The following is a 14,704-nucleotide window of genomic DNA, read 5'->3' as shown; positions in this document are numbered from 1 at the left end:
AGTCTGGATCAGTCCATGGCAAATGGTGGGGCTGTGTTTCCACCCCTGGGGCAGTCGGTTCCAGGTGTACTGGAGGCCCCTCCAAGTGAAAGCAAACTGTGGCCTGCACTCTGCTGCCAAAGGGATTGAGAAAAATGCATTAGTGATACCCGTTGTGGCATACCGCTTGGCTGCCTTTGACTCCAGTTCGTATTGAAGTTCTAGCATGTCCGGCACGGCAGCACTCAGTGGTGGCGTGACTTCGTTCAGGCCATGATAGTCTACTGTTAGTCTCCACCCTCCATTAGACTTTCTCACCTATTGTTTGGGGATTTGACCATTTTACTTACTGTGATGCTATTTTTCGTCATCTTTGTTACATCACCTGTATTCTTACTTTATTACTTCCTTGGAAAAGGACATGGAACTAAATTGTGTTATTATCGAGCAGCATGTATTAATCTCAGTCAAATCATTACAATGTTTCATAAACCTCAGGTGATCTGGAACAGCTTTTTAATTTTACAAAACAGTGCTTATGAAGAGCTACAGTAGTCCTAAGGTACAGTGTGGTTAGGATCCAGCTGTGCTACAAATCTAGGGTTCTTGAATGTATACAAAGACTGTCTTTGCAGATGCTTGAGATTTCTGCAAAATTGTATCTGAAGACTCACAAACAACATTATTGACTTTGGTAGCAAAATTTAATTTTAAGCTCAAGATCGCAGTCTTAAGTGACTCTGGAGAACTATGCCTGTAGTACCTTGTGCTGGTTTTGGTTGGGATAGAGTTAATTTTCTTCATAGTAGCTGGTATGGGGCTATGTTGTGGATTTGTGCTGAAAGCAGCGTTGATAACACCAGGGATGTTTTAGTTACTGCTGAGCAGTGCTTACACAGAGTCGGGGCCTTTTCTGCTTCTCACACCACCCCACCAGCAAGCAGACTGGGGGTGCACAAGAAGCTGGGAGGGGACACAGCCGGGACAGCTGACCCCAACTGACCAAAGAGATACTCTATACCATATGACATCATGCTCAGCATTTAAAGCTGGGGGAAGAAGGAGGAAGGGGGGGACATTCAGAGTGATGGCGTTTGTCTTCCCAAGTAACTGTTAGGCGTGATGGAGCCCTGCTTTCCTGGAGATGGCTGAACACATGCCATCTCCAGGAAGTAGTGAATGAATTCCTTGTTCTGCTTTGCTTTCACGTGCGGCTTTTGCTTTCCCTATTAAACTGTCTTTATCTCAACCCACGTGTTTTCTCACTTTTACTCTTCTGATTCTCTCCCCCGTCCCACCAGTTGAGTGGTGGGGGGGAGGGTGAGTTTGCGAGCAGCTGTGTGGGGCTTAGTTGCCGACTGGGGTTAAACCGCGACATACCTGTAGGGAGTGAACACAAATGTAAGCCAGTTTCTCCTCTCCCCTTCACTGTGTCTTAGCTTACTGTGAAGTAGACCTGGAGTGTGAGCAACATGAGGCAGTATGATCAGTCAGGGAATATGGGTTGCAGTGCAAGCTCAAACCCAGCACTAATATTACAAGACAGACACAAGCTAACCTAATTTTATTTAGTGAATTTTACACCATCCACATCCTATGTGTGATATGAAAATGATAAAAGAAGAATACACATCGTTGTTTTTAGATTACAGTGCTTCCATCTCTGGGTTTTTTTGTTTGTTTGGTTTGTATTTTAGAACAAAGCACTAATTCTCTTTTCAATTTTGATGGCGATTCCTGATTCATGTAACAGTTCTAATTATTAAACATAGAGATAAAATGAACATTGCATCTTTTTCAAATTAAAAATAAACAGTTAGTTCTTCAGTGTCACCAACAGCATCTTAATTTTCTGGTAAATAAAACTGGGCCAAGTTTTCCAGGTGGATATTGGCTTGGTTGCTGGTTTTGGCAGACACAAAATTGCATGTGAAAAAGCATGTGAGACATGATTCAATTTTTCCATTTTAACAGATAGTAGTTTATTTGGAGACATTATTTCAGTTGGAGATCTGGTTTGTCCTAAACATTCCTGTTATTTGACTAGTATGTTATAAAGACTTTTCTCACCCATTTCTGTCATTGCCTTAGAAAAAAAAATATTTTAGCATAGAATATTTTTCCTTTTAATGAGTATAAATGTTCAAAAAGTTAATGTTTGCATTTGGTTGTGTTATATTATGAACTGCAAATGTTCTAAACAGGTTTATAAAGGGATGCTTTTCTGGAATGGCAACTTTGAAGCAAAGTACTGATAAACAAATTTCAGGTGAACTATGTGTATCATCCCTAATTATATAACAGATGATCACATATTTTTTAATAATAGTATAGGGTTTATTTTGGCTATTAATAAACAATTTGACAATTAACGAAGAAATGTGCTTATTGACAGTATAGCAGAAACTTTGAATGTTCCCCCAGGCCATACATTTGGAATGTTACTCTGTCCAGATGAATATGGTAAGTTCAGGGGCAGAATAAAATCTTATCTTGTTGACGAAACTATGCTGAAGTAATTACTGTTGGTTGTGTGGTATAAAATTTTCCCAAAATCTTAGAGGCAAGGAATAAAAATTTAACAGTGACACTAAATTTTTGGAGAGAAAATTTGAGAAGAATTGAAATTGCTAGTGGAAAAAAAATGAATGTCAGAAATAAAGAAACTTTAGGTTTGGATGTTCCATGTTTTGGTTTTGGGTTTTGGTTTTTTTTCTCTTTTAAAGCCTCTGTATCTGAATGTAAACAAAATGGGAAATGGCAGAAAACTCCTATTGACATCTAAGTGACAAAGTTAAAATGGCTATTTAAATCAATTATGTGTCTTTCCTCTCAATGATTTTTCCAGCACTTCTATAAAAAGAGTAAAAATAACAAGCAATCAATAAGAATAATAAGTTTTTGAAGGTAGAAGAGAGATAGAAAACAGGTTGAAAATAAAAAATTACCAAATTTCATTATGACAAAATTTTGAAAACTAGTCAACTCAAATAGTCAATGTTGGGATTGATGGTGTTTTAATATTATGTTTAATGACTAGGGAATACAGTGAATAGTTAGGCAGCAAAAAATGTAAGAGGCTCAAAGTTATTTAATTAGTCAAGACCAGAGAAGGCTTGTTCAAATTCTGCATAAGCTTTTATACATGCTTTACTATGTAGGGTAATAAAGTTAAATATTTTAAATGTGTAGGTATGCTTGTCCTATAAGGAACAGCAGAAGAAACGGAACAAAAAAAATCATTATTAACAAGTAGAAAATAATGCATGTACATTGCTGTTAGATGGGGATTAGGTGAGCTACTCCTATTTGTTATTGGACCCTGAATGAACTTCTTGCACTCTAGAAAGTGACCTTGGTGTCTTGGGGACTTGGATGAAGACTGTAGCTTAGTGTGCCAAAGTGTTTAAAAAAAATAGTAAGTTAGGATATGTAGAAAATGGGAAGAGTAACACAAAAATAGTACGTTGTCTTTCTAGAAATCAGTGGTATATAATTATCTGAAATATTACATTGATTTTTCCATTGGTTCTTGTAACTATCCTGTAATATAACAAACTGGAAGTGATAGATTAATAATACATGTTCTTTTGCTCTCAGCTATCCGGACATCAAGTAACTCTTACTGCTGTCAGAAGCTTTTGGAAGCAGTGGATGGATTTTTGAAGCTATATTAAGATGTTTCAAAATTTTTGATATTAACTGCATGTGAGTAGGAAATCATCATATGGACCATTTGATCTTTTAATGAAATGGCCATATCATATGTTCAGCAGTGCTGAAAATCAGCATCTCGAAACTGAAATTCTCCTTTTCCTTAAGACTGTAAGCCACTTTTTAAAATGTCCTTTTTCTGTATATGCAGAACTAATTGAGGAAGTGTTTATTTTTATAGGAGTTGGTGATGATCTTCATTGCCGGGTTCCATGTGAGTTCCTCCATGATAAAGACAGAGAGAGAGCTGTCTTGTCTGCAGTTTGGCAAAGTTTGCAGAAAGCTAACTGAGAATTTTGACCTGTTACTAGAAGCATTCAGGCATTATCATAAGGTTAGTGCTTTGAAAAAATATAAATGTAAAGGAGTGTGTGACATTAGTGGTCCTGGGCTATGGAGATACAGACATGAAGAAACACAAGCATAGCAAGGCAAATATAGATGAGGACTATAAAGACAAGGTAACTTCATAGTTATTATATGTTTAATATTTTAAATCAATTATGTGTCTTTCCTCTCAATGATTTTTCCAGCACTTCTATAAAAAGAGTAAAAATAACAAGCAATCAATAAGAATAATAAGTTTTTGAAGGTAGAAGAGAGATAGAAAACAGGTTGAAAATAAAAAATTACTAATTTTCATTATGACAAAATTTTGAAAACTAGTCAACTCAAATAGTCAATGTTGGGATTGATGGTGTTTTAATATTATGTTTAATGACTAGGGAATACAGTGAATAGTTAGGCAGCAAAAAATGTAAGAGGCTCAAAGTTATTTAATTAGTCAAGACCAGAGAAGGCTTGTTCAAATTCTGCATAAGCTTTTATACATGCTTTACTATGTAGGGTAATAAAGTTAAATATTTTAAATGTGTAGGTATGCTTGTCCTATAAGGAACAGCAGAAGAAACGGAACAAAAAAAATCATTATTAACAAGTAGAAAATAATGCATGTACATTGCTGTTAGATGGGGATTAGGTGAGCTACTCCTATTTGTTATTGGACCCTGAATGAACTTCTTGCACTCTAGAAAGTGACCTTGGTGTCTTGGGGACTTGGATGAAGACTGTAGCTTAGTGTGCCAAAGTGTTTAAAAAAAATAGTAAGTTAGGATATGTAGAAAATGGGAAGAGTAACACAAAAATAGTACGTTGTCTTTCTAGAAATCAGTGGTATATAATTATCTGAAATATTACATTGATTTTTCCATTGGTTCTTGTAACTATCCTGTAATATAACAAACTGGAAGTGATAGATTAATAATACATGTTCTTTTGCTCTCAGCTATCCGGACATCAAGTAACTCTTACTGCTGTCAGAAGCTTTTGGAAGCAGTGGATGGATTTTTGAAGCTATATTAAGATGTTTCAAAATTTTTGATATTAACTGCATGTGAGTAGGAAATCATCATATGGACCATTTGATCTTTTAATGAAATGGCCATATCATATGTTCAGCAGTGCTGAAAATCAGCATCTCGAAACTGAAATTCTCCTTTTCCTTAAGACTGTAAGCCACTTTTTAAAATGTCCTTTTTCTGTATATGCAGAACTAATTGAGGAAGTGTTTATTTTTATAGGAGTTGGTGATGATCTTCATTGCCGGGTTCCATGTGAGTTCCTCCATGATAAAGACAGAGAGAGAGCTGTCTTGTCTGCAGTTTGGCAAAGTTTGCAGAAAGCTAACTGAGAATTTTGACCTGTTACTAGAAGCATTCAGGCATTATGATAAGGTTAGTGCTTTGAAAAAATATAAATGTAAAGGAGTGTGTGACATTAGTGGTCCTGGGCTATGGAGATACAGACATGAAGAAACACAAGCATAGCAAGGCAAATATAGATGAGGACTATAAAGACAAGGTAACTTCATAGTTATTATATGTTTAATATACTGTGATATGCTATGGAATTAAACACAACAGTATTTGGAGTCTTTCACAACAGTATCTGAAGTATCCAAGTTAACAGCAAGTAAGGGGCTTGTGAGCAGGAATAATCTTAGCATTTTTTGCTCTTCAAAATTTGGTATTTCTTCTTAAATACGGTTGAAGGGATTATGTTCATATTTTCTTCCAAGCTGTACTTTTTGACTGAGTCACCAAGCATCAGAATTTCATATATTTTCTTTTTTTCTCGCTGGAAAAAAAATTATAATTGACATTTCATATGTAACATTAATTGAAATATATACAGAATGATTGATGCCTTACTTTCAAAAGAAATCTTGGCTTTGCCTCAACATTTATGATTAGATAGTTATCTTGTCACAATACCGTCACACTGACTTTCTTTTAATTTTAAATCACTGTATGACTGAAGTTGAAAATTATTTATTGACACTTTTATATTCAGATTTTTAATTTCTAAATTAGGGTTTCTTTTTGTACTCAGCAATGTTACTCTTCTGACATTGTGTGCCTGGCACTATATCTATCTATCTATCTATCTATCTGTATATATGAACACATACATGTATGTGTTCCTTTTGGTGGAGCCTTTTTATAATGGCTGTTATAACAACTGTTTTATTTTATTTATAATAGAATGATGATGGAATGATAGACAAGGGCAACCTGTGGAAGTCCTGCTTTCAGCTTAATCTAAATCTAGATGATGAGCTCCTGGATTCCTTGTTTGACTATTGTGATTTGAATAAAGATGGTCTGATTAATTATATGGAGTTTGCAAACTTTCTGAACTGGAAAGACAAAATGGCTGTTAAAGAGTTTGAAGAAAAAATAATTACAAAAGGTTGATGACAATACTGGGGAATTGTGGAGATGATCTTGGTCTTACAACAGCTACTGAAAGGACATTGCTGGTGTCAACTTAGGTGCTCCTTTAGAAGGGTAGGATTTAGAGAGTGCATTTAGCCCTTGCCTGCCCGCAGCAGAGCTTCAGATACAAATGTATTTCAGAACCCTGGAGTTCTGTGTTGGATGTTGAGAGTGTCCCATAAACGAGGAGAAAGTAAAAAATCTCACAGAATCATTATCAGATATGCAGATTAATTATGTTATGTACTTTATAGTTTTTCAAGGATTCAAGTAATGTTTTTTACCTCTTAGTCTATAATGTGCTGGTAGTAAATCCTGGCTGTACCATAACTTTTGTTTATAGGGAAAAAACTACATGCTCCTGTTCTGCCTGAAGACACAAAGACAAATGATGAGCCACTGCTGAAGCAGGAAGATCTTCTGTTAAAGGAACCGAGCAGCTCAGAAAAGACACCAAAAACGCTTACAAGATCAACAGCTCATGTATTTGCAAATTATCAAACAATTTCTTCTCAGTATAATGCTGTAGTAGGCGGTCTCCCAACAACCTGTTAGTGCAGTGGACTGTACTTCTCACTTCTGAGCATTATTTAAGACAAAATCAGGAACAAATTTAAAAAGTATCGCTACAGGTTCTACTAATGTACAATAGTGAATTAATTTATCTAAACTAAATTTGTTTAGGATTGGCATGGCTTGGATGTTTGGCATGGTTAATCCATTCAAAACGTGAAAGTTAATCTAGATGTCTTTGAGAAATTATGCTAGTAACTTTAGGAGAATAATATCTTCTTGGAATCACCTAAAAATGTTTTTAGCTGGAAGTACTGGATAAGTACTAGAATATTACTGCAAGATTTCCTGATGTAGCTGAAGCTAGTTAGGATTGGCATGGCTTGGATGTTTGGCATGGTTAATCCATTCAAAACGTGAAAGTTAATCTAGATGTCTTTGAGAAATTATGCTAGTAACTTTAGGAGAATAATATCTTCTTGGAATCACCTAAAAATGTTTTTAGCTGGAAGTACTGGATAAGTACTAGAATATTACTGCAAGATTTCCTGATGTAGCAAAAGCTAGGAATTCTAAAAATATGAAAAAAGAGATGAGGAATAAAATTATACAAATTCTTATTGAACCTATGTGAGACGAAGTATCAAATTTGTTCTCATTTCACGCAAAATGTTTTATCCTTCCTGGCACTGTCTTTACACACAGGCTTTTCCATGCTACCTGTTGATTGATTTCCACAGGTTATCCAGTGTGTAGCATTCCAACTATTCATTCAGATATTCCTGCTCCTCAAATTTGCTGCATCAGTGACAGAACTAATTATGGTGATGAGGCCAATGCTTATGCATTATTGTTCCCTTCTGTCTTCAATCAAAAGGGAGTGTATGAAAGCGACTTTTTTAAAACAAGACCAAAGGCAGAATATTCAGAATATTCTTCCAAGATAAATGTACCTCTGGCCATGTGGGAGTGGAAAGTCACATTATCAAATAAGCAGGTTGTGAAATTCATTGTTGCAACGTTACCATCTTTCTTTACATCCATTCAACTATCTTAAAAATACGTACTGTTCACATTCAGAATTATTCATAAAGGTCGTAGATATTAATTTTATTGAGATCCAACTTCAATAAGTAATACAAGGAAGTACATCAGGTTGTTGCTATTCACATGCTCAAATGCTGCGTCAAATGCGGGTTGGTAATTAATCTAGGGCTTAAGAGTCTATGACTCATCATTTCTGAAATGTGAGAAGAGCAGAGCAGTTGTGAAACTTCCATCCTTGGGCATACTCAAATTACTGAGCGAGGTCCCAAGCAACATGGTTTAATGGTAAAGTTAGCCCTGCTTTGATTATGTGGTTGGATGGATGATCTCCAGAGATCTCTTCCAGCCTAAGTTATTCTATGCGTAGATGTCTTAAAAAGCCCCACAAGAAGATTTTTACAGGTGTGTAAAACTAGTTTCTATCACAGAGGGATGTTCAGTGGAAAATTTTACTCAAGGTGTCTCTCCTCAAACAAAGTTGCAGGTTTTGCTAATGGCAAATTCAGCAACCTGCCTGAATACACCTTTTAAATGCTCTGCTGAGTCAGGGTCGTAGGCTTAGATCTACAAAGGACTTGTACAGTGATGGAGCATACAGGGAGTCACACACTAATGCTGTGCCATCTCCTATTTCTGAAGAGAAAGATAGGACATGAGACTGTAGGGACTCACCTGGGGACTCCGATTTTTCCATCTGATATCTCTGGGGGCTGCTACCACTCTTATCTCACAGCCCAGAGTTCCTTCTTCAGTATTGTTTACTCTCTTGCTTCTACATTTCTATGTATTTTCTAGTGAAAAAATACTAAGAGATGACTTCATTACCTGAAATACAATTTATGAGACAATTGTAACAAAATGTGAAATTCCAATCTAAAATGAAAAAAGGCTTGACAACCTCTCACTTTCTACTAGTCATATTAAATATTGTCACATTTGAAAGTGGATCTGGAACTTGAATATATGTTTTACAGAAAAGAATGTTGCTAATTAGTGGCTGGGGATGTAAAAGGTGTGGTGTCATGTTCATATCCATAAAATGGCTTGTCAGAATGTCGTGTACATGAGCATTTACCATTTTATAATCTAGCTCTGAAGCAGGAAATCCGTGCATGCAGAATATAGCTAACAGTAAATAGAATTCATGCTTCATTGAGAAGCCCATTATACCTGTCAAGCTCTAGATAGAACTCTTCTCTGAAGTTGTAATGTGGCCTGAGATGTCATACTCCACTGTAGACTATACAGGCTATACAGAGTTCAGTACAGAACCACCTCTGAGTATGTTAAATCACCGTATACTCATGAAATGGACTGTTTCAGTGTTTTAGTGATTAATATAATAATTAATATTTTCAAACATGTAATAACTAATGATATTATTATATGAAAGCCCAGAGTCATTTAATACTACCAGTTTTTGTGTAGGCCTGTAGAAATGAATGCAAATTCTGACTATAAAGCAGTTTCATGAAGTGACTCTTCGTGTTGCAAAAGAACAAAATAGTTCTAGGGCTTGCTATTTTCTTCACTGGAATTCATCCTAGTCTATTGAAGAGAATAGAAGTTATGTAACTGAATAATAGTGTGTAACTGGTATTCAACATGATCATGTTGAAAATAGGTAAGGGTCAGTTTAACCCCTTCTGCACACTTGATAGTCTGTGGTTTAGTCAGTAATTATTTTATGGCTGTTGATAAGCCAGGACACAGTTGTATTTTAATATGGTGAAACTGAGTTATGAAAGCATGTAGTCCTTTATGGTCCCTGCAGTGGTATCCTGTAATGGAATATTGCTTTTAGTTTAACTTCTAAATTTCACTAGCTTGTTGAAAACATTAGATCAAGGCTGGTTTGTTTTCCTCATGAGTAACATTACTGATTTAACTGAAACAACAACTATGCTTAAAGAAACAAAATTCAGTCCATGTTTTCCTCCTGTAATTTCAGCTGGCATAAACTGTCATAGATTTATTGGCTAAGATGAAGCTGCAGATTTGCTGTACTGTGGATCAGGCCTATATTTATACAAAAGACGGTTTTAGAGAAAGATGACAAACAAGGTTGATTTGACCGTGTTAAAGGTCTTACTTTATCAAAGCATGCATAAAATCTCCAGAGCATAAAAATAACACAGGTGCACACACACACAATACAATTGAAGAAGCCAAACATTTGCTAATATTAACAAAAGTATGTTAGTACAAGTCATGTCAATATTCTTCTAAAGCCACCTTCCTCTAATGAGTCAACAGGTCTGTGTAATGAGGCATGCAGCAGGAAGCATCCAAGTGAGAAAATAAGGAAAAAAAAAATTCTGCTGAACTACTTTGGTGTAAAACTATAGCAAGACCCAAAGTTGATGTGAACCATTTCATTTTAGTCACTTCACCCATTTATCTATACCAACTGAAGATCTTGCATATAATATTGTTGCTGTGAAATGCAGACAATAATATAATCTGATTTATGTCGATAACTGCAAACAGTAAAAATACAGTGGATAAACAGGATTTGACTTAGGGCTTTTGCAAAACGTTTACTTTTCCCTGAATCTTCTGTGCTTGATTTTTCCAATATTGAAGTTATATCAACATTACTTTATTAACTAAAGACAATTTTGTACACCACAGCTTTCATCCCAATAATATTCAGATTTACTTAAATAGAAACTCCTTTGGTTAAGGATGCAGCATGTGGTCTGTAGTTTTTATTTAAGAGTGGGAAACTATTCTTTGGCAAATAGACATTACTAGTATATGTAAAAGCCAGATTCTATATAGTTTAAAGAAAATGCTGACCAGAATTACATGAATTGTATTCTTTTGTAGATTGCACAAATTCTCCACAACATTGGTGTGAACATTTCAGATGAAAGGTTTGAAGAGATACGGAAGCAAGCCTGTATGAAATACCAGAAAGAAGAGGTTTGTGTAGAAAGCATCAGGAATGTACTGGATGAAATACATGTATCACACACAAAAAACGGTTGCTAATTCTAGTCTTTGGGCATTGCATTTACATTTATTTAAATTGATATCAGTCATAATTCTGATGCTGAATACAATGAACATTTTAAATAAGGTGTGTTTACAGAACTGGAATTCAGTGTTTATTGTCTTTCTGAATAGTGGGTTCACCACAAATATATGAATCTTTCTGCTATCATTGCAGTTAGTAGGAGCTGATATCCATAGGAATAAAAGAATACACAGCATGTTTGTGAATGGAATTCTAATATTTATCTTATATTCTTTATCTTTTGTACAGTTTCTAAGTCTAAAAGAGGATACAGCATGTTTGTGAATGGAATTCTAATATTTATCTTATATTCTTTATCTTTTGTACAGTGTTTCTAAGTCTAAATAATAATACTTTGAGCATGGACACATTTTGCATTTTTTAATTTATTTTTTTCTCTTATAAATGGAAGGACACTTTTGGAAGTACTTAAGATAAATGTTTCAGATATGCAAGACCTCTTAAAGATTATTGTCATAGAATGGCATCTTGCCTTGCTTCTAATGTTCCATAATTTCTTGTCAACAAAATGGTAGCTTACAGAGATCTGGTTGTGGTAAGTTATTTGATATATTTAAAAATTCGTGTGAGAGTGCTTTGCAGTTAGATACTAAGAAAACTACATAGTCATGGGTGTGGGATCTAAAGTGTTGTCATGAAATAGATTCTGTGAGAACCAATTGATTAAGAAGTGCAAAAATAAATGCCCAATTGTGTGGCAGAGGGCTCATATTCTTTATGCAAGCTTGTGGCTATTAGGTAGTAGTGTTCGGCTTTCACAAGCAAGAAAAAAGAATGGATATTTAGAGGTGTATGTGCACATTACATAAAAATACAGGCTAGGTAGTCACAAAAGTTTGGGAGGGCTTGTGAGAACCAATTGATTAAGAAGTGCAAAAATAAATGCCCAATTGTGTGGCAGAGGGCTCATATTCTTTATGCAAGCTTGTGGCTATTAGGTAGTAGTGTTCGGCTTTCACAAGCAAGAAAAAAGAATGGATATTTAGAGGTGTATGTGCACATTACATAAAAATACAGGCTAGGTAGTCACAAAAGTTTGGGAGGGCTTTCAGAGAGCTAACTTCACCTGTGACCAATGCAATTTCTTGGGAGAGGGATCTTTGGTGAATGGAGTTACAGCCAGTTGGCGGCCGGTCACGAGCGGTGTTCCCCAGGGCTCAGTACTGGGGCCGGTCTTGTTTAATATCTTATCGATGACAAGCTTGTGGCTATTAGGTAGTAGTGTTCGGCTTTCACAAGCAAGAAAAAAGAATGGATATTTAGAGGTGTATGTGCACAGTACATAAAAATACAGGCTAGGTAGTCACAAAAGTTTGGGAGGGCTTTCAGAGAGCTAACTTCACCTGTGACCGATAATGATTCTATGATTCTATGATCTTCATAAATTAAAAACACTTGAGCATCATTGTGGAAATCTCAATGAATATATATGAAGTCCAATAAGAATGAACAATGGAAAGCAAGTGATACTAAAATCTGCAACTGTGAATTGGAATGTTCACTCTTCACCTACAGTACTGAGCTTGGTATAAAACAAATGGAAATTGTTTGGTATTGACAGTGAGAATGATTACTTTTCGACTTCTCCAAATTAATTGAAAAGAAAAATCCTTGCCCAATGTATTCGTAACATACAGGATTTCAGGAAGGGTATCACTTTGTCACCTATCAGTGCTTTAATACCTTAGTAAGATTTGGAGGATTAGATAATGTTGCCAGCCAAAAGTTTTACTGAGTTCTACAATGTAAGTAAAGGTTCTATATATCTTAAATACTAGGAATGCATGTGTAATGACCTTAAAATTTCATTGTAACTCTTTTCTCACTTGGCAGTCACATATTGCTAAGATTCCTCTTTTGCCAGCGTTCTAGGAGCTTGTGATTTACTAGCTTGTTACGTGAGATCCACAAGCCAGACCCTTTTGTACATTATTATTGTAGCATTAATAGCAGCTGTCTTACATCAAATAGAAAGAATTTGCTTTCTGGTATCTCCAGGGAGCAGGTGGTGGAAATGCTGCTTTATGAAGGCAGCTTCTTTCCTGCTGTGAAAGTAAGTTGTGCTGCGCTGTTGTTGCCTTGCCTTCCCATCTTTCTGGAGCTCTGTGTGTGCACTGGGAAGCATGCAGGAAGCAGACTGTGATTCTCCCAAGTGAAATCGTGACAGAAAGATGAATGTACTGCTAATTTCAATTGAATTTGTTATGTCAGGATTTCACTACCTCCAGTGAAATTCTTTAAAGCTGCTCTTCTCCTCATATAGGGTGGGAGGGAAGAATCCTTTACCTTTGTTGTGGTATGCTTCCAAAAGTATCGGACAGAATTACTTTAAAAAAAATATTGTTTTTCTCCTTCAATAGAAATTTTTAGATGAAAGATTTAAGCTCACTTCAGGGAACAATTAAAAAAAATCAGATCTGTATGTGTGTATATATATATAAAATATATAAAAGAGATCTGTTGTGTTTGTGCAGCAGCTGAAAGTTCTGTGTACCCTATTTTTTGAACCTACTGTAAAGATACCCACTTTCATTCCTCTACTTTCAGTAGAACCTTTTCCTTTGTCACTGAAATGGAATTAACATTGTTCTTGGGCAGTCTGCTAAATAAGTCCAGAATAAAGAAGACTGATAAATCATGGTTTAGTTTTTTGCCAATATGTTTCTAACTGCAGACTAAAGGTTTCCTTTTGAGCTTGGGTTTGAAATGAACTGGAAGTGTTGTTCACCTAAACTTACCTCTTCTGAAGCTTTAAAGGATTAATCACTGAACAGAGCTGTAAATTCTACTTGTAGGTGCTTGTTTTTCATCACAATATACATAGGAGGCCCCTGAAAGTTTTAATCGCTGTGACACAGACAGTAACTTCTATGGAGTTTCTCGGTCCTTTCATTTCCTTTTGTTAAATGCTTTATGCACACGGAGGCTTGGTGCAGATTTTTGTATTTCATTTCTGTTTGACTTCCCAGCATACGTGAATTCAATGACGTATTTATAGGCTTTAGAGCTGCAGGTTGTGTTCTGTGATTTTTATGGTTCCTTTAATATATTCCGATTGACAGAAAATAGAAAGTTTGCTTTCTTCTGTATTGCAGCATGATTGGCTTTATCTAGGTACAGAGTTGATTTAACCAGGACAGCACACTACCTTTCATTAACCTGTGGGCCGTATCCAAGGCAAAGTTTTCCAGAAAGGGTTAGCAAAACAACCTTCACTATGGCTCAAAAGCTATGTGTTCTCTTAGAACAAATAAAAACGGACAAATTTAGTGCTTGAGTGAATTTATTCCGTTAACAGTTATATTACAAAATCACAGAGATTGTAAATATGTTGACTGAGACTTTGTGGACAAAGCTAGTAAGCAGCAAATCCTGACAAAGGTAAATATTGTGGTAAAAATCAGTGAGTTCTAGACATTTTGGGCCAAATTGTCTTCATAGAATTTTCATAAAAATAGACACTGGATAAGAGACACAGCTCATTCAGATATTTGTGCACTATTTCTCCATTAAACTCTTTCTCTACAACGATTATTCCAAAGACTAGCATATTTAATAATTATGCATTTTTAATTGGTTCTGTCAAATGAATTGAACTGCTCTTAAGTTCATCTTAGAGCAGATGTATTGG

General features: G+C 35.6%; 1 protein-coding gene across 1 annotated transcript in view; it reads left to right on the top strand.

Annotated features, from left to right (window-relative positions):
• EFHB (EF-hand domain family member B) overlaps window positions 1-11,027 on the top strand; it is a 17,685-nt gene extending 6,658 nt beyond the window's left edge. The window contains 7 exon segments of the mRNA XM_019474467.1: window positions 2,357-2,442; window positions 5,274-5,379; window positions 5,381-5,426; window positions 6,237-6,444; window positions 6,814-7,020; window positions 7,724-7,932; window positions 10,863-11,027. Coding sequence (XP_019330012.1) covers window positions 2,357-2,442; window positions 5,274-5,379; window positions 5,381-5,426; window positions 6,237-6,444; window positions 6,814-7,020; window positions 7,724-7,932; window positions 10,863-11,027 — 1,027 coding nt within the window.
• The last annotated feature ends 3,677 nt before the right edge of the window (window positions 11,028-14,704 follow it).

This window comes from Aptenodytes forsteri, unplaced genomic scaffold (genome assembly GCF_000699145.1).
Source record: "Aptenodytes forsteri isolate BGI_AS27 unplaced genomic scaffold, ASM69914v1 Scaffold9, whole genome shotgun sequence".
Lineage (NCBI taxonomy): Eukaryota > Metazoa > Chordata > Aves > Sphenisciformes > Spheniscidae > Aptenodytes > Aptenodytes forsteri.
The sequence above is the reverse complement of the archived record's forward strand: the minus strand, read 5'-3'. Positions and strand labels throughout refer to the sequence as shown.